The following is a 21,138-nucleotide window of genomic DNA, read 5'->3' as shown; positions in this document are numbered from 1 at the left end:
TGTTAAAACAAAAAGGGATTGCGAAGAGCTCCAAAAAGACCTCTCCAAACTGAGTGAATGGGCAGAAAAATGGCAAATGCAATTCAATATAAACAGTGTAAAATTATGCATATTGGAGCAAAAAATCTTAATTTCACATAACTGGCGGTGACCGACCAGGAGAGAGACCTTGGGGTTGTAGTGGACAGCACGATGAAAATGTCAACCCAGTGTGCGGTAGCTGTGAAAAAGGCAAATTCCGATAATTAGGAAAGGTATTGAAAATAAAACAGCCGACATCATAATGCAGTTGTATAAATCTATGGTGTGGCCGTATTTGGAATACTGTGTACAGTTCTGGTCGCCTCATCTCAAAAAGGATATTACAGAGTTGGAAAAGGTTCAGAAGAGGGCAATCAGTATGATCAAGGGGATGGAGCGACTCCCTTACGAGGAAAGGTTGCAGCATTTGGGACTTTTTAGTTTAGAGAAAAGGCGGGTCAGAGGAGACATGATAGAAGTGTATAACATTATGCATGGCATTGAGAAAGTGGATAGAGAAAAGTTCTTCTCCCTCTTTCATAATACTAGAACTTGTGGACATTCAAAGAAGCTGAATGTTGGAAGATTCAGGCCAGACAAAAGGAAGTACTTCTTTACTAAGCGCATAGTTAAACTATGGAATTTGCTCCCACAAGATGCAGTAATGGCCACCAGTTTGGATGGCTTTAAAAGAAGATTAGACAAATTCATGGAGGACAGGGCTATCAATGGCTACTAGCCATGATTGCTGTGCTCTGCCAGCCTAGTCAGAGGCAGCATGCTTCTGAAAACCAGTTGCCGGAAGCCTCAGGAGGGGAGAGTGTTCTTGCACTCAGGTCCTGCTTGCGGGCTTTCCCCAGGCACCTGGTTGGCCACTGTGAGAACAGGATGCTGCACTAGATGGGCCACTGGCCTGATCCAGCAGGCTCTTCTTATGTTCTTATGTTCTTAATACAATAAAATTAGAAATCACACAACATCTAGCACCGCACTGTTTAATGGCTACAACAGGCAGAATTTTTTTAAGTAACTTGCTAACACCCTCTGCAACTTTCAAGTGGTCCATGGGGGGGGGAGTTAGGGAACACTTGGAATTCACCAAGGTTCCTACCCCTCTATGCAGTTACAGCCTTTGTGAGCTCGCACCTGTTGATAGTTGTGTACTACTTTGAGTCTTTTCAGTTGTGCCGGTCTTGGTCATTAACAGACATCTTTTCCTGGATTCTCTCCCAACTACAGCAATGTCAAAGTCAGCTGTGAAAATCTCATCTGACTTACTGTCCAACCCGCTCTGTGAGCAAGACCCCAAATTTCTTGAAATGGTGATGGCTTTGGACACAGCTATGAAGAGAATGGATTCTTTTAACCAAGAAAAGGTAAATTTCAGAGAGAGAGAGAGAAAGAGACTATCTGAGGAGAGGAGAGAGTGAAAGTGTGTCCTTCAACTCCATCTGCACCTTTTGCTTATCTGATAATAGCCTGCCAGACTTCCATGTATTTGTACCAGAATTTTCTGGATTTAGATAGGTGCAAGTGTGCATGACTGGGATCATACTGTAAATTGCAGAATCTGGTATCCAGCCATGATGCATCCCTCAGGACTCTTAGAATTGGAGGGTTTTGTTTTGTATTGATAATAAGAAACTGTCTTATACCAAGTCAGACCATCAGTCCATCTAGCTCTGTATTTCCTAGACTGACTAGGAGTGGCTCTTCAGGGTTTCAGACAAGGGATATTTCCAGCCCTACCTGGAGATGCTAGGGATTGCACTTGTCACCCTCTGTATGCAAAGCATGTGCTCTACGACTAAGCTAAAGTCCTTCCCTTGGCATGAAGCTTGCAGGAGTACAAACAAATCTTAAGTTTTATTTTAAACCCCCCGAAAGCAGCACATTGTGGACTGAGCATGTTCGTCTGAGTGTCAGCTTGAAATGAAGAACAGAAGACACAGGGTGAGTGTATCCTAGAGAAGGGCATGACAGCCTGGCTGAAATCCTGAATGTGAACAATCCTTTTAGGACACACTGCAATGTTTTGTTGTAGGAGTCCAGCTTGTAATTCACATGATCTTTCTCATCAGTTCTTTTTGTCCATTTTTCTTCTTCCAACAGGTGAACCAGATCCAAAAGACAGTAATTGAGCCCTTGAAAAAGTAAGTAGCAATATTTCCATGCAAGCAACACCAGGTGCGTTTGCAATTCTTACAGAGGAACATGATTTAAGATGGGGGTGAGCAACACAGCCCTACTTTAGGGAACTTTGGTGAAGGCCATAAAGGCTTATCAAATCCCAGCTTACATTTAGGGAAGAAACAATCCCAAGCCTTCATAAGAGAAGGTTAAAAATGTGGAGCAACCATTCTAAAACATTAGAAGCCAATATATAAAATAAAGAACCAGAACAATAGAAATGTGGTCATATTTACTTAATGTGCATAATTTACATTAAATGAGGAATTTAGCCAACAAATCATAAAATGTGGGTAATCCTGGAGCAGATCTGCACAAGCTAGAATGAGCCCCTAAAAGGCTTTGTGCCCATGCCCTCCCCCTCTCCTTCTCTCAGAAAAGTGCTTCACTATTGTTTATTTTCACTTTTACAGAACCCTGGCTTGTTATATATGAACCAGACATTGGTTTAACTAACCAGAGTTTGCTTTAAACCACAATCTCTAGTTTGTAGGTATCCACAATCCAGGATTCCTCAAATCCAAAGGTAAACACTTGGTCCTTCAGGCCAAGAGAAGGAGACAGAAATGTGTGAGCCTGTGGTTTCACTTGGACTCATTTCAGCTCAAGCATGTACTGCCAAACCATGGCTTGGTGTTATGTACAAACCAGCCCACTCTGTTCAGGATTGTTTTGGTTGTTAGGTTGGTGGGTAGATGGACCTTATCTCTTGGTCAAGGGGTTAGTTTTTTAGACCCTTACATCTCTATGAGTCTATGAACTGTATGGGTTCTGCCATCTTTACATTGGAAGTAGCACTTTCCCTTCCAAGGCTGATAAAATGTAAAGGTGTTCTATTTAAAATTTCATCCTCACCCAGCAACACATCTAACCCTGTAGACATACTTTTATCCTTGCAAACGTGTGAGCGTTTTTCCAATGTATTAAGTCTCATTAGCATTTACTAGGGCTATAAGTAAGCATCAGAGACTCCTTAAATGAGTTTAAGGAGAATTTCAGTTACTGCAAGCAAATGACTTCAGAAATCTTTAGATTCTCTTCTTTATCACTGGGAAATAGTGCAAGAGAGACTAAAGTGACTTTAATAAGGCAGTGAGTGAGGTAAATTGCTCAATAACAACTTTAGTTTACACCTGACATTCTTGTTGTCTCTCATCCCAAGCACAAGTGTCTGTGCTGTTAACGTGGTTGCCCTGTGCTTATATCACAAGCAAAGCAACTGCAGAATTTGGATTCTGCTGAAACTCTGCTTGCTTGCTTTCTCTCTCTCTTCTACCCTATTTTCTTTAAACCATGGATGTTTGCAAAACTCTTTATCTAGCAAGTTTCCTGAAGGCTCCAGGATTAAGAGGGTGGAACAGATGTGTATGGTGCTCTGTTTATTTTTTTATGGCCTCCAGTCATGTTCTTCTTTTGCTCCTACTGCCCTCATTTGTCTGCCTTTCCTCCTCCCCTGAGTATTTTAATTCTCCATCAGCTTAGACCTAGATACGGGAAGGCCTAAAGACTGACCAGGCTCATGCAAAGTATGCAACATGCCATATATCTGTCTAAAGGGCAGAATTTGAATCCTTCACATTGTGTTTTAGGAATGAGGGATTACTGTGATATATAGGCTAAAACAGGGGTCAGCATATGGGAAAGAAAGATGAGAATGATTGGCGAAGGAAGGGAAGGAATGATGGGAGTGCATGACTGAAAGCAGGTCTGGACAAGAAAGGTTCTGGCTATCAGGTTTCTGGCTGATAGAATGTTCAGGGCTTGTGCTGACCTCTGATCAAAAAAGGCATTTGTACATGGCTTCCCACTAATTGGAAAGGCAAGTTGGGAGCCAGTTAGGGCCCACAATATCTCAAAAGGGAAAGTTCTGCAGTTTCCTCGGATATTTTGTATTGAGTGGGAAATTTGACTTTTCCAGTCTGTATGATCGCTATACTAGCTTTCGGTTAAGAAAAAAGTATTAAATGCTCGCTGTGAAAATTGTATTACAAAATTACAGCAAATACATTACATTTGTCTTCGGACTTTGTTCTGTTTAAACTTTGTCCTATTCATCACACAAATGTGTCCCCCACCCCCACTTTATGTACACATAGTAAAAAAAAATCTGCGCCATGTACCCAGTGAGTTGTAAACCTGTACAGCTGTGCAACCTAACAGCCTAATCAAAAAACATGTTTCACTGACAGATGCATACTTGAAATGGAGCATGACACTAGCATTGCAGGGGCATTATGATGGTGCAAAAGTTTAGAATCAGAATGCTTGCAGGCTAATGGTTGTATTCAATTAATAACACTAAATGGCAGTGGTGTGGGACATTTGCAAGGGAAACCCAGGAAGTGGGGAGCAGCCATCTTGACCCCTCGTCTATTTTCTCTCTTTTCAGTTTCCGAGACCTAAAATAAGCTCAGATGGAGGAGAGGGGAGAGGGAGAGAGAGAAATTGGGAAGAGGTTGCAAGGAGAAAGCAGTTGGTGGGGAAGGGTTAAGCGCATACACACCCCACCTACCAAATCTCTCCTGCAAATACCCACCAACACATTGGTATTACTTGACAGATTTGGGAACACATATTTGCTCATGCCATGCAACTTCACAACTAGATGAGGTAACTTACCTGGGATTTGTTTTTGTTTTTCATTTTATTCCCATGGGTAACTGAGGCTGTTAATCTGAAGTGACCTCTTGGCTGATCTGAGAGTTAAATACACACACAAGTTGGTCTCCCACTAATTGTTTACCCAGTGGACTCTGGAAACACTTATCTCTGAAATGTAGATCTCGATCACTTATCACTTGCGGGGCCAGACCCATTTCTTGCATCCCCTACTTAGAAGCAGCTTTTCTGCCCTCCCCATATTTTTGTTTTTGAGTTTTCCCATTTCTGGTACCCTCACGTTTACTTCTCTTTACAGTTTGGCAAGTTGAGTGCAGTTCCAACTTGTATTTTAAGTGCTTCTCTTCCCACCCCCAGTTTCACAATGAACTGGCTGCACTTTAGGGTGGATGATTTCCTTCCCCTCGCTATATCCGTGTGTGTGAAATAGGGAATCAACAACAATATATGCATTTGTGATTCTAGTACAGTTTTTTAAAGAGCTGTGAGATCCATCTGAGTATTAATGAGAGGCACCATAGGCTTTCAAGCTTGTGCCCTCCTCGCATTCTGATTTAGGAGTGCTCTGGTAACACGTCTAGGAGATTTATGCAAACTACCTTGGGATTCTTTCACTTGTTTCCTGTTAGGTATTCCTTACCCAGAGGAGATCATCCTCCCTAGCCTCTCCCAGACTCGCCTTGACCTAAAAATGGGTTTTTATTCTAACAGCTGTGCTTCATTACTCCCTTCAGTGGTGGTCCTTACAATTTATTAACTAAAGACATACATAAATTCAATCCAGGCAATTATCATTAGTGGCAATATATTGTAATCAGAGTCACATGCAGTATAAAACTCTATTCTCTAGTGCAGCCATACCAAGCTCCGGGAGATGTTTAGCCACTCTGCTGAATGTAATCACTTCTCTGCAAAAGCAGCAACCGACTCAAGGGGGCAGGCACATCTTCCCTAGGTTACTAGGATCAAATGTTTTATTTTCTTTCTTTCTTTCATATAGTCCCTTGGTGGGTGTGGAAGAGGGTTAATTTCAGTTCATTTAAGTTTTTAAGTGAGAATGTTGTGTTCTTCACTATATGGGTTGGGCAGACGATGAAGGCGTGAGGTTGGAAAATTCACCCCAGATCCAGTTCAATTAAAAGTCAGCTGCCTGCTAGCTTCCACCTGCCAGCTGCTCCCTTATCGCAGGATGGGATTGGTAAAATGTACCCTGCATTAGCTGCACTCGTTGTGGATGCCACATTTTGTGCTTTGATCCTGGTGGCAGCACATTATGTTAAGTATTAGAATAAGGAAAGGGAACAATTGAATAAGCTGAGATACTGCATTTGGCAGCTCATTCACACAATTGCTTTCTTCAGGCATTTCGAAAGTGAGTTTGCTCAACACAAGAGTGGAAGTGGCGGGGAGGAGCACATGAACTCCACCCTCCTCATTTCCCTTTGTATTGCTGTCCACAAATTGGATGACAAGTATATGAAGTGGGGAGCCTCCTATACTTCCAGAGGTTCCCTCTGCACTTTAGAGCCCTGCCCTCCCAATTTGCATGCTGAACAAGCTCTCTTTCAGAATGCCTAAAGAGGGCTAATGTCTGTCATACCTAGAAGTCTTGGTCCTAATCTCACTGCACTGAGTCTCATTAAGCTACTAGAATGCCACTGGCACAAAATAAATGGGAGCTTTTTCCAACCTTACAGTTTAGGTTCCCCAGACTTACCAAGTCTTGTGGGCTGCCCAAGACCCTTGCTTCCAGTTCTGCCAAGCTTACAATTATCGTGGACATAAGTATCAGCAGAGAGGTCCATGGACAAGGGAAGATACCTTGTATTTTCTGGAGACAAAAATCCCAACAGCTGTCTATGCTCAGTCTATATTCTGGTGCCTGTGAATGGACTGTGGCAGGCTGTATATACTACCATGTCTTAAAATGAATTCAGAGCTTGGCCCATAACTCTCAAACCAAAGCATGCTCAAGGCAACTTACATTGTTTTCCAGGGTGCTTTCGCAGTTGCTTGGAGTAAAGGTAAAGGTGTCCCTGCACTTGTAGTGCGAGTCGTTTTCGACTCTTAGGGTGACGTCTTGCGACGTTTACTAGGCAGACTGTAAATATGGGGTGGGATTGCCAGTTCCTTCCCCGGCCTTTCTTTACCCCCCAGCATATGCCGGGTACTCATTTTACCGACCATAGATGAATGGAAGGCTGAGTGGACCTTGTCCCCTTTTACTGGAGATTCGATTTCCTCCTTCCGTTGGAATCGAACTCCGGCCGTGAGCAGAGCTTTCGGCTGCGTTACCGCTGCTTACCACTCTGCGCCACGGAGTAATGGTCCCCAAATGCACTGAAAGGAGCCTGCTTCCAGGCTATATTGCCCCTGAGGCACTGGATAGAATTAAAGGTTCAAGGAGAACTCCTTTCCACAGTAGGGTAGGTGTAATAGGTTGACTCTCCTGGCATAAATACAGTGAGGAAGGGGCCAAAATAACTAACTACTTAACACAGTTGGCAGCTTTTCCCTGGAGATTCAGAGCTGTGCCTATATGTGGGCAGAATTTATACTAGGCCTGAGGCTGGATTGCCAGTCCAGTGGCAGACAAAAATGAAAAGCTTAAAATAAGAATATCTTTTGTTGTTCAGTTAACCTTTGTGAAGACCAACACAATGTATAGAGATGTTTTGAATCCAGGTGAAGATGTGACAGACCCAAATAGGAGTCCTCAGGACCAAGAATAAATGGCTATGTGGGCTGTGCACAGAGTCTGAGTTTCATTTGAAAGAGCCAGAGATGTTGCCTCTCTCCACACTTCTTTCTGGTGCTTTGTCTGTAGAGTGAAAACTTAGCTTCCTCCCATCTCAGTGGTTTGAACCAGGAAGCCCAGCGTTAGGGATGGAAGGATCTGTCAGTTTGGTTCTCTGTTTCTTGTTTTTTCCATTCTTAAATTTAGTTCTCCATATTTCTGTAGTGATTTGCATTTTTTTTAAATTAGAGTGGGTTACAGCAATTTTAAAAGACAGCATTAAAAACAACCTAAAAGTCAGTTTTGACTGATGTGCACATTTTTGCAAGCAATTTCTCATCATATAATGCATTTTTAGATATTTTCATTTGTATATTCATTTTTATGCACACTTTCCTCTAACATATGCACTTTTGTAAACATTGGCTGGCGAACTGCATTGCAAATTTCAAATTGCAAGTTTCAAAGGGTGGCTCATATTGTTTTGGAAATTGTGAATTTAATAGATTCGCCTTGATATGTGAACAGAATCAAATTTCTCGCCCATCCCTAACCAGCATGTTACATAAGCTGAACTATATCTGCTCATGAAGGAGTTTCTTGGCAGGGTTTCATGTACAGCTGGAAACCAGAGGTGGGTGTCAAAAATCCCCACTTCCCCAGTCCAGAGGCCCACCGCTTGGGTGACCAGCTTCATCCAACTCTTGCTTTTCCAGGCCAACCAGCTGCAATAGGCTACATTGCCAGTAGCAGTGCCTAGCCTTTAGTAAGGATTGCAGTTTGTGCCTGCTCATATACAGTGTGTATCCTACCTCCCCTCTGCCCCTTCTAACCCCATAAATCTCATCCATTAATCACACGGTATTGGTCTGTGAATCTTTCTCTGACAGTGAAAGGAGATAACCCAGCCTTACAGCTCCCGGGGGGAACTGGGGGCCGGAAACGACAAAATCCGCTTTCATGTCCTTATAGGCCTCTAATGAGGATTTCATACACAAAGCTAGCCACATGGCCTTGCCTCCACCCACCCACCCCCATTTGTGCACCCTCCCTCATCTGGGGGCTCTTAGACTTAATCCCTTGTTCCCTTTGGTTTAAGTGTCATCTTCTTTTCTATTGCTTTTTGCTGTAGTCGGAAAAGATGGTTTTAATTTCCCCTTCCTGGTGGGTGGACAAGCCTGCGACGGACGTGTGGGCACTGATTGTGGAATGGCAGGCATTCCTGAACAGAGCCCAAGTGCTTTGGCCTAGATCTGCACCAGTCTGTCTCAGTCACACCCCTGCCTCTCCTGTTGTTTCTTTTTTTCTTCTCCCCATTGCCTTTTCCGGCTTAGTTACTATTTTTTCTCTTCTTTTCATTTCCACCCTCTTCTCTTTCCAAATCCTGCTTTTCTCCGCCTTTCCATTGTCCTTCTCTCTGGTTCCCTTTAGTTGTCTTTCAAGGGACACACTTCCTTGCTTCTCCCTCAGGAGGCCTGATGCTGCTCAAGCTTATTATGTCCACCAGTATATATATTATTGCACCATTTCATTATCAGCCCATTTAAAAAAAAAAAAAAAGCAACAACATGGTACATATTTGAAGGGGAAGCAGTATTACAGAAGATTGGCTTCTTTTTGGCCTGTGGGAACAATGGGACAGTAGCCAGTTTTGTTTGGGCTGCTGCTAAAAGCTGAAAGAGTTGTCTGCTTCTACCTGACAGTGGTTCATCTGATTGATATCTCTGCTTTGAAAAGGTGATTATCACATTAATAATGTGTTCTTTTATATTCTTTTATTTACATATTGCTCAGAAGTGATAAGAATTTTATTTTTGGCCATCACAGAAAAAAATATGGTACATTGGCTGTACAAATGAAACTTTTTGTCTTTTAATCTTCAAGCTTACTCAAAACCAACCCAGCCAGATTCCATTCTTTGCTTTGACCAGGTGTCACTGCTTGAATGGCTTCCTGAACTTTTAGTGGAGAGACTTTGAATTTACATGATCATAATGGGAAACAGTGTCTGGCACGTTGTCCCCAGCCTCTCACAGCTGCACAACAGCACAAGCCACATTTCATATATACAATATGCAGCTTGACAGCACAGTCTCAAACCTGCCACAGACAGCTTGGAAGAATCATTGACAAAATGTTTCTTGGGGAGGGTAGATTGTTGTCAAGGAGGGATTTGAGTAGAGTGGGGAGGCCACTTGGAGTATGCTAAGATAATGATGGTACTTAATAATGACGGTACTTAACATTGACTCAGTCCCTTATGTTTTGAAAGCATCAAGAGATGGTTAGGCAGCACTTCAGATTGCCCACTTATGCTTTAGCAGTTTTCATTCCCATTTTTTAAAGGCAAGGGAACACATTGCCAGATGTCGTTTAGCAAATCTGGCTAGCAGTGGTTCCAGACTTTTCTTTTTATTTACCATATACTTTAATATGATGCTTGAGGCAGATTCTAGCACATCCCAATCTGTGTGTCTTCAGCATCACACATGTCCATCAATACATACACATATTCAGCGATACAAATATGAAACTTATGCAAACCATTGATCCATCAAATCTACTATTGTCTGCACTGACTGGTAACGTTCTTCTGGGATCTTCAGCCGTTTTCCAACTATGCTACCTGAGATCCGTTGTGGAGAACCCAGGGATTGAACCTGTTCCTTCTGTATGGAAAACTGTGGCAAAGTCCCTTCTGAACAAGTAGCAAAAGCTGAGCCTGGCTAGCCAGTAAGGCTCTTGTTTTATCATCAAACCTTGTCTTCTTCTGGGAAGATCTCACCCCTTTTTAAAACATTACCTGTACAGCTGAGAGTTGAGCTCAGCCTGTTTGTGCTAGGAGCGCAAATTGCTCTCTTGGCACAGAACGGCAAAAGGAACTTTGCATCATATTCCAGGAAACCACATCTTGCCATGTTATTGTGATATCCATACCCAATTTTCTGCAGCTCGACTTAAAAGCTTGCATGGTGAAGTGGTTGTCAGCGTGGTACACCATGGTCTCAGACCCTCAACTAGTGCTTCTAAAAGATGGCTTGTGGTCACTGGGGTGGCAAGGGTGAATTTCTTCTTGTTGTTGTTTCTAAAAATGTAAATGATTTCAGTTTTCCTTAAAATAAAATTGTATAAAAAAAGATTGTGAGGGCAGAGCAAGCTTGAGATTTGTGCACAGGATAGAGAATTTAACACATGCAAATTCAAACTTAACAGAAAGGGCTGACCTGCATTGAAGATGCACTCCAGAATGGGTGGCTGAATTATATTTCTGAGTAGGCAGTCAGAAGAGGCAAACTCTTCTGGAAGTGCCTGAATATCTTTTCATTTTGTCCTTTGACTTCCAGGTATATTGAACTTCTTGAAACAAAATCAGTTGCTTCTTAAGGTGCCTGAATGTTTACTTACGAGCATATCTATATCCATCGTTTCCAGTAGTCTAAGGGCACATGATTCAGCCTCGTTGCTGAAGTTAAGCAAGCTGTGTCTGGTCAGTGCCTGGATGGGTGATCTCTTGGAAGACCCATGTAACATGCTTGGTCCCAGGCTATGGGCTGAAGGCACATGAGGCCAGCACCCTGTGAAACTAAGCAGGGTCAGGTCTGGTCAGTGCCTGGATGGGAGACTGCCTGGGAACCATATGGAAGCCGCCTTGGGTTTCTATCATGAAAAGCAAGGCGGGGTATATATGTAATAAATAAATAATAAATAAACCTGCCTTGAATTACATAATAGGTGGGATAAAAAATGTAACAATTAAATAATGTGTCAGTGAACTACAAATATCTCTTAGTATTTTTTTATATGCTAGGGATACCGTAAGTGTCAGACAGATAAATCAACAATGTAAGTTGATTACTCTGTGGGAGCTAATTTGAATTGTGAAGTCAGTTTTTAACTGTCAGTGTTGAGAGTTAAGGGGGAATGATTTTCTATACATATATTTTGGTTCTGGTACTTTACTATAATGGGTAATGGGGGGATTAAGGATGACCTTTCCTTCCAACAATATAAGTTAGGTTTGTTTTTTAAATTGTAAGTTACCTCAGGCTTCCCTCATTATCTCCAAAAAGACATTCGTAGTGAGGTTTAGTGAGAGCCAGTGTGGTGTAGTGGTTAAGGTGCTGGACTACGACCTGGGAGACCAGGGTTCGAATCCCCACACAGCCATGATGCTCTGTGGGTGACCTTGGGCCAGTCACTGCCTCTCAACCTCAGAGGAAGGCAATGGTAAACCCCCTCTGAATACCGCTTACCATGAAAACCCTGTTCATAGGGTCGCCATAAGTCGGGATCGACTTGAAGGCAGTACATTTAGTGAGGTTTAGACAATATGCAAATCTATTTCAATTCAATCAAATAATTAAAAGCAGACAATTAATGAACTAAAAAACTAGCGGCCATAGTTACTAGTGTGCAGAACTCAACTTTCTTTGGTATAGACAAGCACTTCTGTGTTTAGTAGTGGTGGGCAGTTTTGCCCCAAGGCAGGAGTAGCCAAAGTGGTGCCTTCAAAATGTGGTTGGATTACAACTCCCATCTTCTCTTACTGTGGGCCGTGCTGGCTGTGACAACAGCTGGAGGCTACCTCTCCCCTAAGGTAAACAAACATGCAAGTGCACAATTGGAGAATTTGTTATTGCTCTTCATTTAACTTCTGGTAGGGCTACAACATTTATAAGCAAGTTGTTCTAAAAATTGAAAGTGGAGAAGAGGCATTCCATCTTCTCTCACACACAGGGGAATTGCCTCTTCTAAAATGATGCCTACTATAACACATTGTCTAAAAACAAAACATGCATTTTGCGTCAGCACTATCGCCTTACTTATATGTCAACGTAGGCGGCAATCCAATACACACTTACCTAGGAAGAAATCCCATTGAACCTAATAGAGCTTACTTCTGAGTAGACATATGTTGGAATGCAGCCTTAATTGATTAAGGTGCAATCCTAATGCCGCTTATCTGGGAATTTGTTGTTGTTATGTGCCTTCAAGTCGATGATGACTTATGGAGACCCTATGAGTAAGCCCCATTAAATTCAATAGGATTTCTGAGTAGACATGGCTCAGGTTGCACTGTAAGATTCTTTAGTCAGGCCACGGCCCTAATTCCAGGGATCTTCCCAACTTACTCCTCTCCAACCTCCTGTGGGACACATGGCACAGGTGTGGTGAGCCTTTGTCTGTACTCACTGCCTCCCACTCCTGTTAGCAGCTCCTGGCAGCACAGCCTGGGTAGTAATGGGTCTGTTTCAGTCACTGTGTCACAGCTGGAGAAAGAGAGAGTGGGTTTCCATTTGCAAGTATCAGACGTGTCAGGCAGGTTGACTAGTTAATAACGGTAAAACACAGCAGTGGTGGGATTCCTGATGCTGCTTTTGTCTTTTCAGGGCACTGTCTCTCAGTCCTCATCCTTTAATAATGGGAAGCTGAAGGGAGGCTGCGGACGCAAAAAGAAGTGGCAATACTATTTATAATTCAGAGTATCTCCTAAAGTCTGGCATTTCCTCCCGCCCCACCCCATCAGCACAGCACATGTCTTGATTCTGTTATTTGGGCTGATTGCAGGTGTTGCCACCACTCACCATATGCTCAGAAGCATGTTACCAAATTCTTCCAGTGAAAGACCAACCCAAATTGTGTTTGCATTTTGACAAATTTCTAGGGCAGTCCAATATCTCAGAGCAGAGGTCAGGTCTCCTGCTCCCCTGGTGCATTCACTATAGCTGCCCAATTTCCCTGCTTTTTAAAGTTTGATAGAAATATCTGTTGGCTATATGTACATTCTTAAACCGCAAGGTTTTTTTGCCTATTAGTGAATCTATGAATATCAGTTGCTCGGGGGGGGGAGAGTGCTGTTGTGCTCATGTCCTACTTGTAAGTTTCCTACTGATACCTGCTTGGACCTTGTGAGAGCAGGATGATGGATTAAGTCAGCCTTTAGTCTGATACAGCAGAGCTGCTCTTAAATTCCTAGATTAAGGGTCAGCCTTGGCAACTATTGGGCTAAATCTTAACTTTGATCACCCATTTTTCCAAACTCTGGTGTGTTTTTACTGCTACTCTCTCTAGCTTCCAGTTAATCTGCTAGATTGTTTTGTTGTCTTACCTCTCAACCTGGGTCATATCTTGGTACATATCTCACCCTGCCTTCTGTTCCTCTGTGTTTGAACTGCATTCCATTCGTCTTGATGTTTAAAAAGCCCTTTCACATCCCTGCCTGACATGTTGTTTCTTGGCTTCCATCTTCCTTAGAACCCACCTCCTGTGCCCCACCCATTGTTGTTAAAGATTGGACAAGAACACCTTATTGAGCTGTTTTCCCCTCCCAGATTCTACACTCTGTTGTTGTGGTTCTCACAAAATGAGCTGCCTTGAGGAAAGCAAAGACACTGCCTGGGAGAGGATGAATCCCTCTGGCATGTATCTTGATCGGATTAGGAGTCAGTGTTTCCCTTTCTTTTTCCCACTCAGTGTTCTGTAGGAGACCTGCATGTGGCCCATCCCTTGCATTAATCATTAGGGTCAAGGGCCTTTATGGCAGCCTTCACTTTGAATAGGCTTTGCTTCCTTAGCACCCACCCTTGTGTGGCCTTGTTTCTCCTTTCCTTTTTCCTTGCCAGAAAAGTGAGTATGTATTATTATTTGTGGCCTATCCATGATTAGAAAATTTGTGCCTCCATGTACTGGGTATATTTTCTGTCTTTTTGGTGTCAAGTCATGCCTAACAGCATTGGTGTTTAACTGGATAGGTCGCAGGCCTACCATCACCATGACCACCGTATTATTCTTATTATATAATTGTCATCCAGTGGTGGCTGGTGCTCATTGGACTGGCAGGGTGGAAAGCAGAGAGACCAACAGTAGGTGGAGCCAGAGCCAATGACAAGCTGAGCCAACTAAGTTTGTTTTTGTCTCCATCCTCCTCCCTCTAGAGCAGTGATTCCCAGCCTGGGGGCCACGGCCCCCAAGGGGTTCGCAAAACAATCAGAAAGGGCTCGCGAAGATGACAGTGTTTTTTTTAAAAAGGAACTGCAAATAATGGTAAGCCACGGGTGGAGTGTTGGCTCTACTCCTTTTCTATCTCTATGGTCCTACCCCGCTGCCAGCAGTGTAACCTTTCCCACTCATGACGTTGCTCTCATGATGCTCCCATTGTCGCCTCCCACGGCACTGGATGAGTTCACCCTTCCTGCCTAAATCCACGAAGGGGGAGCGTAGTTGCAGAGTGGAAGTAACACAATTGGCTGTGAGGCGGCTGGAGCTCCGCTGGAGCGGTGTCTTTTTCTGGTCAGCCCAGCCCAGCTACTCGGCCGCCTTTCCCTCCCTTCTCCCTGGCTGGGTCCTCTTCCTTCCTTTCTTCCTCCTCCTCCACCCCAGCCCCCGCTTCCAGCCCTGCTTGCCTGTCATGTTGGCACCGGGAGGAGCCAGCAGGCAACTTGCTGCGCAAGTTCAAGGTGGTTTTCCTCGGAGGGCAGAATGGTCAGTGCAGGGCTGAGGCTGGCGGCAGGTGAGGGCATGGAGGGTGGGAGGTCTCTGGAGCAACAGGAAGCTACACGGAGGCGAGATTACTCCCAGGGTGGTGTTAGTGTTATGCTCTCAAATGCATACGGTGCCTCATAGAATTATATAAGGAAAATCAGGTAAGATACCTCCCCCCCCCCAAGTCAACACCTGTGTAAAATCTCATGCCCACAGATAGGCTTTCAGGCACCTTATCTTTCCTGGGTGGGCAGCAGCTGAGGCTCAGTGTGTGTGTGTTTGTGATGTCATTCTAGGGAATTTTGTGAGAAATCCTGAAACAAGTTCAAAACTAAAGGCACTGCAGCTGCATGTTAGTTAAGGGTGCGAAACGCTTCTTCCCCAGTCCCAGACATAACGCTGCTGCACCGCCACCTACTAGCCGCCTTCCTCCTGAACTGGATGGTTCGGGCTGAACAGGAAGGTGTGTACTGCAAGCTCTTTTGAACAGAAGTGATTCAGCTTGTATGCATAGTGGTTGCACAGCTTAAAACTACTCAACATACATTCTGTATCTGGTAATTTTCTGCCAGGCAGCCACTACACATGCAATCTGGATCACTCCCATTCTAGAGTGCCTACACTGCACATCTTCCTGCCAAACACGGAGTGCAGGAGGAAGCCAGCCCAGATTGAAAACCTGCAGTAAAGGGAAAAGGGAGTGGAGGCAGGAGCAGCTTTTACCAAGGCTTTTCTCCTCTCTGATGAAGGGGGAGCAGCGCTGGGCTGAAAAAGTCAGAAGGCATGTTTCTTCTTCCCTCCCAGCATGGTAGCTTCTTGAAAAGTAAGAGGAATCCCTTTTCTTGCTGGGGGGGGGGAGAAAGGGGGGGGAGAAGCCAATGCACTTGTTGCATTGAAATCAAAATATCGAAACAAGTTAGATGTGGAACCAGATTTAAGGTTGAAACTTACATCGCTTCAACCAGACTTCCAATCTCTGACAGTTGCAAAACAGCACCAGCCTTCTCATTAACTCAGTTATACCATGGATGTATGAGCCTGATTTTAAGAACCTGTCAACAGTTAAATCATTGGGTCACCTGAACGCTCTTGGGCTGCATTCACTGTACATTTATACCACTATTATTCCACTTGAAACAGTCATGGCTTCCCCCAAAGTATGTAGTTTCTTAAGGGTGGTGAGAGTTGTTACGAGACCCTTGTTCCCCTCACAGATTACAATTCCCAGAGTTTCCTGGGAGCAGGGCTGGAATGTTAAAACCACTCAGGGAACTGTAGGAGCCTCTTCTCAGCACACTTCACAAACTACACTTCCCAGGCTTCTTTGGGGGAAACCATGATTATTTAAGTGGAATAATAACGGAATCAGTGCATGGTGTGAATGTGGCCTGGTTTCACTCTTCTTCACATTGTGAGTTTCATCTGAGCAGATTCATTTTGGGAGGGGCCTGTTCTGGAGTCCCTCTGTGTGTGCGCGCATCCCTGGGGGTGGGTGTTGGGGGTGGATGTGTGTGTTTTGGGAGCTCTGGGATGTGTGTGTGCATGTTTGGGTGTGTGTGTGTGTATGTATGTGTATGGGGTTGGTGCGTGAGGTCCCTAGTTACCTAGTAAGTTGACTATCCTTCAAAATTTGTTAGAAGTTGTTTATATTCTGTAATCTGCCCTTGGACTTTCTGGAGAAGGGCAGATAATAAATATAATCAAATAAATATCATCATATTTGTTGTTGAGATGAATAACAAAATGACATTACTTAACACTTCATTGTGTATTATTTTCAATTAACAGAGACTAAAATTACAACAATTAGCATGTGGGGGTCACAAAATTTTTTGAGTTTACAAAGGGGGTCCCGTACTCATAAAGGTTGGGAAACACTGCTCTAGAGTTCTACAAGGGGAAACACTCTTATATAGAGATGATTTATGTTTGTACATTGGTACATGCATTGGGGCTCTTAACAGAGCCAGTGTGGCACATGGCAGAGTGAGTCCTGCAGCCTCCTCATGCATGCATTCTTTCCATGATTCTAAATTCCACCAGCTTGGACATCATTGAATGGCATACCAGCCTTCACCTTTGCACATCCTTAGTGTTACAGAATCAGTGCATCCATTCTAGCTTGGCTGGCGCTAGCTGTTCTTTTGTGTTTCAGGCTGAACTGTTCAAGTGATCCCAACAGCATGGAACCTGCATAGCAGAGTGAGTAGCAGCAGCTTGCAGAATTTGGATATTTTCTGCCCACCCCTCCCAGGAAAGTGCATGATCCATGCATTAGAAGTCCTTATGAGACAGCAGTTGTTGTGTGTGCAAAGTAGCTACTGCCTCAGTCCCTGTACTGTTGCTATTTTTAAAGCAATCTGTTGCGCTGTGTCCCTCCATTAGTGTCTGGAAAAAACATCACTTTGTTAAAGCAAGGCCACAAGAATGCTATAAGGAAAAATAAACAGACATGCTAATTAGTTTTTAGGAACAGATTTTAACTCAAGTGAAAGCAGAATCTATGTTTTTAAGCTTATGGCCATACTTATCTGATTTTTATAAGCTTTTGTAATTTCTCATATCTGATAAATTAATTATTTATATGGCACTGTTAATACACGTTATTTAACAGAGTAACCTACATCCCTCAGCCCCCAAAAAAGAAAGGTCCCTGCCCAAGGAAATAAGGTCAACAGGAGATAAATGAGAGCTAATGTTTATTATTTTGTGTTTTGATTGTTTTAACAAAACAATATTCAACCATGAAGCTCAATGGATGACTTTGGGCCAGTTAGTATCTTTCAACCTACCTCATCAGGATTGTTGTATGCATAAAATGAGGTGGGAGAGAACTGTGTATGTTTCCTTGAGCCCACTTGAGGAAAGGCAGGATAGAAATGGGAGTAAATAAATAAATATGCTGGTTAGATTATAAAGTGCCTTGAGCATTTCTGTTAATGAAAACTGGGGGGAAATACTTGAGTTTCATTTTGGTTGGGTGAAGACTAAGGGGTTAATTAAAAGGATTCACAGATAATTCAATTCTCAGGACCCACTTACCTGGGGAATGGCCTCTCGCTAGAAGTCTTCAAGCAGAAGCTAGATGTCCATCTGTTGGGATGTTCCTGCCCTTAATTGAGCAGGGGGTTGGGCTTGATGGCCTTTACTGCTCTCTCTAACTCTGTGATTCCACAGGAATACTTGGTACTTCAGTTTTGCTGCTCACTAACATGGACTTCCTGAAAACCACCAAGTGAACTAAGTAAATAGAAAGCACAGTCAGGTGCAGAAGCAGTCATAGGAATGCTTTCATTTTTCCAGCTATGCAAAGAAGGCACACACATTCAAAGATGTATAGTATTTACTGTATACACACAAACTCTAGACACCCATCATCTCCTTGCAATCAGTAAATCTCAAATTTCCCAATCTTGGACAGGAAATTCTCCCACTTGAAGTTGCCCAAGCAAAATTATGCAACCAGGATACTGAATATGTCAGGGAATGTGAGCAAAAGGCTATTTGCATAAACAGTGCTACTGGACCATTTCAAGTAGGCTCACAGCAGCCCTGCAAGTTCAGTCAGGATTGAAATCTCCATGTATCGTAGCTGAGAGGATGAGGCTAAGTGAATGCAACTTCCTTATCTTAAGGCCACCCAACCCAGGTTAGTGGCACAGATGCAAACTGAACCAGGGACCTTCTTGTTCACAGTTCAGATCCTTAGTCACTGTGCTATAGTAGCTCCCTGTACATTTACATAAATAATATTTTGCCTACATTCTCTTAAGCTGCATACATACCTTACATTTAACCCCCTCCCCCCAAGAATCCTGGAAACTGGTTTACCCCTCACAGAACTACAGTTCCCAGCATTGTTAACAAACTACGGTTCCCAGTATTTGGGGGGATGCTTTAAATTTATGGTGTGTACGCAGTTTTAGCCTCAACCCCTCAGCTGCAGTGAAGGAAGAATAAGTACTGAAGAATAAGTACTGCAGGGCCGTTGTGAGCATTTCTGGAATGATATGCGTGAAACACCTTGAATGCTCTAAAGTACTTTATAAATTGTATGTATTACTATTGATTGCAATATCTAGAATTGAGATTATATATATATATATATATATATATATATATATATATATATATATATATATATATACACGTGCACACACACACATATCCGCATGCACAGTAAAAAGCTAGGAAAGAGTGCATAGGTTCAGAGTCCTGAGTTCAACCCATCTGTAGAAATGCAGCTAATCATGCAATTAATTTCTGTGCTTTCACACCACCTCTGGTGCTGATAAATTGTGGCTCCTCATCTCACAGAGTTGAGCCACAAAGATCTTCCATAAGAATTGTACATAAAATAAATGTGCTTAAGGAGCAATAAGACCTTGAGGCAAATAGTTGTGCTGGCTGTTTTATTCTTTGTGGGATCAGGGGGAGGCACTGAACTGTTACAACTGGAGGGAAAATGTTCAATCGGTGTAGGCATATCTCATTCAGCACTGAGAAATGTATTAGAAGTATATAATGAGCTGGAGGAACTACAACTCACTGGCTTATGGAAGTTACGTCTAATTAATGTATAATTAATACATTATAATTAAAATTAAAAATTATAATTAATGTATCATTTTTAATACATTGCAGGTTAGTCAGGCATATGGCACATTTTCTCCTGTAGTGTTCTTCAAAATCATTACACACAAATGTGAAAATCAGTTCACAACTCTGAGATTCCTGCAAGCTAAAAACTGATAAACCATAATTTTACTGATAACATTATTTTCATTGCATTTCCATAATCTCTGTCTGTGTGTGTGTGTATCTGTATGTACATGTGTGCAGCCATGAGCTCTATGCAAAAATGACTTGGGGTCTGTCCCTCATAATGTCCACTGTTTTGGCACTATCTTGGCAAACTTGCCCACTGCCATTTTATATTGTGAGCAGTTCAAGATCCTAGATAGCAGATTTTCTAAAATTCCCTTCAAGGCTAGGTGTGGTCTTTTGCAGACATTTAGAGCTCAAAACAATCTATCGTGTGTTTTTCTGCTGTAGATTTTATCAAGGGGTGAAAGAATGCATAATTTAGCCCCGTGTGAGGCGGTTTCCTAGTGGACCCTTAAAGACCCTTTTGAGTATCTTCCTTGAGGGGTCTAATATAGGGATTCCCAAACCATGGTGTGTGGACCACCAGTGGTCCATGAGCTTCATTCAGGTGGCTCATGGCATGTCCATAGAAATACAGGCTGCTGCATTCACACTGTACATTTATTCCATTATTATTCCACTTTAAACAGTCATGACTTCCCCCAAAGAATCCTGGGAAGTGTATTATTTATTTATTATTTATTTAATTAAGCTTATATACCGCCCGACTAGCAACAGCTCTCTGGGCGGTGAACATTAAAAATACAATAAAAATAACACAAAACTGTACACAAAACTGTACAGTCTAAAATCAAAATATAATAATTTACAATTAACAGTAATTAAAATGCCTCAGAGAAGAGAAAGGTTTTAACCTGGCGCCGAAAAGATGATAGTGTCGGCGCCAGGCGCACCTCCTCGGGGAGACCATTCCATAGTTCGGGGGCCACCACTGAGAAGGCCCTAGATCTTGTCACCACTCTCCGGGCTTCCCTATGAGTCGGAACCCGGAGGAGGGCCTTCGTAGTAGACCGTAGTGTACGGGCCGGTTCATATCGGGAGAGGCGTTCCGACAGATATCGTGGTCCCGCGCCGTATAAGGCTTTATAGGTAAGTACCAACACTTTGAATCTGGCCCGGAAGCATATTGGAAGCCAGTGCAAACGGGCTAGCACAGGTGTTATATGCTCAGACCGCTTAGTTCTTGTTAGCAGTCTGGCTGCCGCATTTTGCACTAGCTGTAGCTTCCGAATCGTCTTCAAAGGTAGCCCTACGTAAAGCGCATTGCAGTAGTCCAGACGCGAGGTTACCATAGCATGTACCACTGATGAGAGGTCCTCCTTACTCAGATAGGGACGTAGCTGGGCTACCAACCGAAGTTGGTAGAACGCATTCCGGGCCACCGAGGCTACATGAGCCTCAAGTGTGAGGGAAGAGTCTAA

General features: G+C 43.1%; 1 protein-coding gene across 8 annotated transcripts in view; it reads left to right on the top strand.

Moving 5' to 3' along the window:
* Window positions 1-21,138, top strand: part of BIN3 (bridging integrator 3) — a 173,941-nt gene that overhangs the window by 100,431 nt on the left and 52,372 nt on the right. For all 8 annotated transcript variants that reach the window (XR_009758752.1, XM_061593416.1, XM_061593412.1 and 5 more), the window contains 2 exons: window positions 1,261-1,397; window positions 2,134-2,174. Coding sequence is in view for 7 of the 8 variants with exons in the window: in XM_061593416.1 (XP_061449400.1) it covers window positions 1,261-1,397; window positions 2,134-2,174 (178 nt within the window). In the remaining variant the exon portion in view is untranslated. The remainder of the gene's footprint in view (window positions 1-1,260; window positions 1,398-2,133; window positions 2,175-21,138) is intronic.

The sequence above is a fragment of the Rhineura floridana genome, chromosome 12 (genome assembly GCF_030035675.1).
Source record: "Rhineura floridana isolate rRhiFlo1 chromosome 12, rRhiFlo1.hap2, whole genome shotgun sequence".
In the NCBI taxonomy this organism is placed as follows: Eukaryota; Metazoa; Chordata; class Lepidosauria; order Squamata; family Rhineuridae; genus Rhineura; species Rhineura floridana.
Note: the sequence above shows the minus strand (reverse complement) of the source record. Positions and strands in the feature narration are given on the sequence as shown.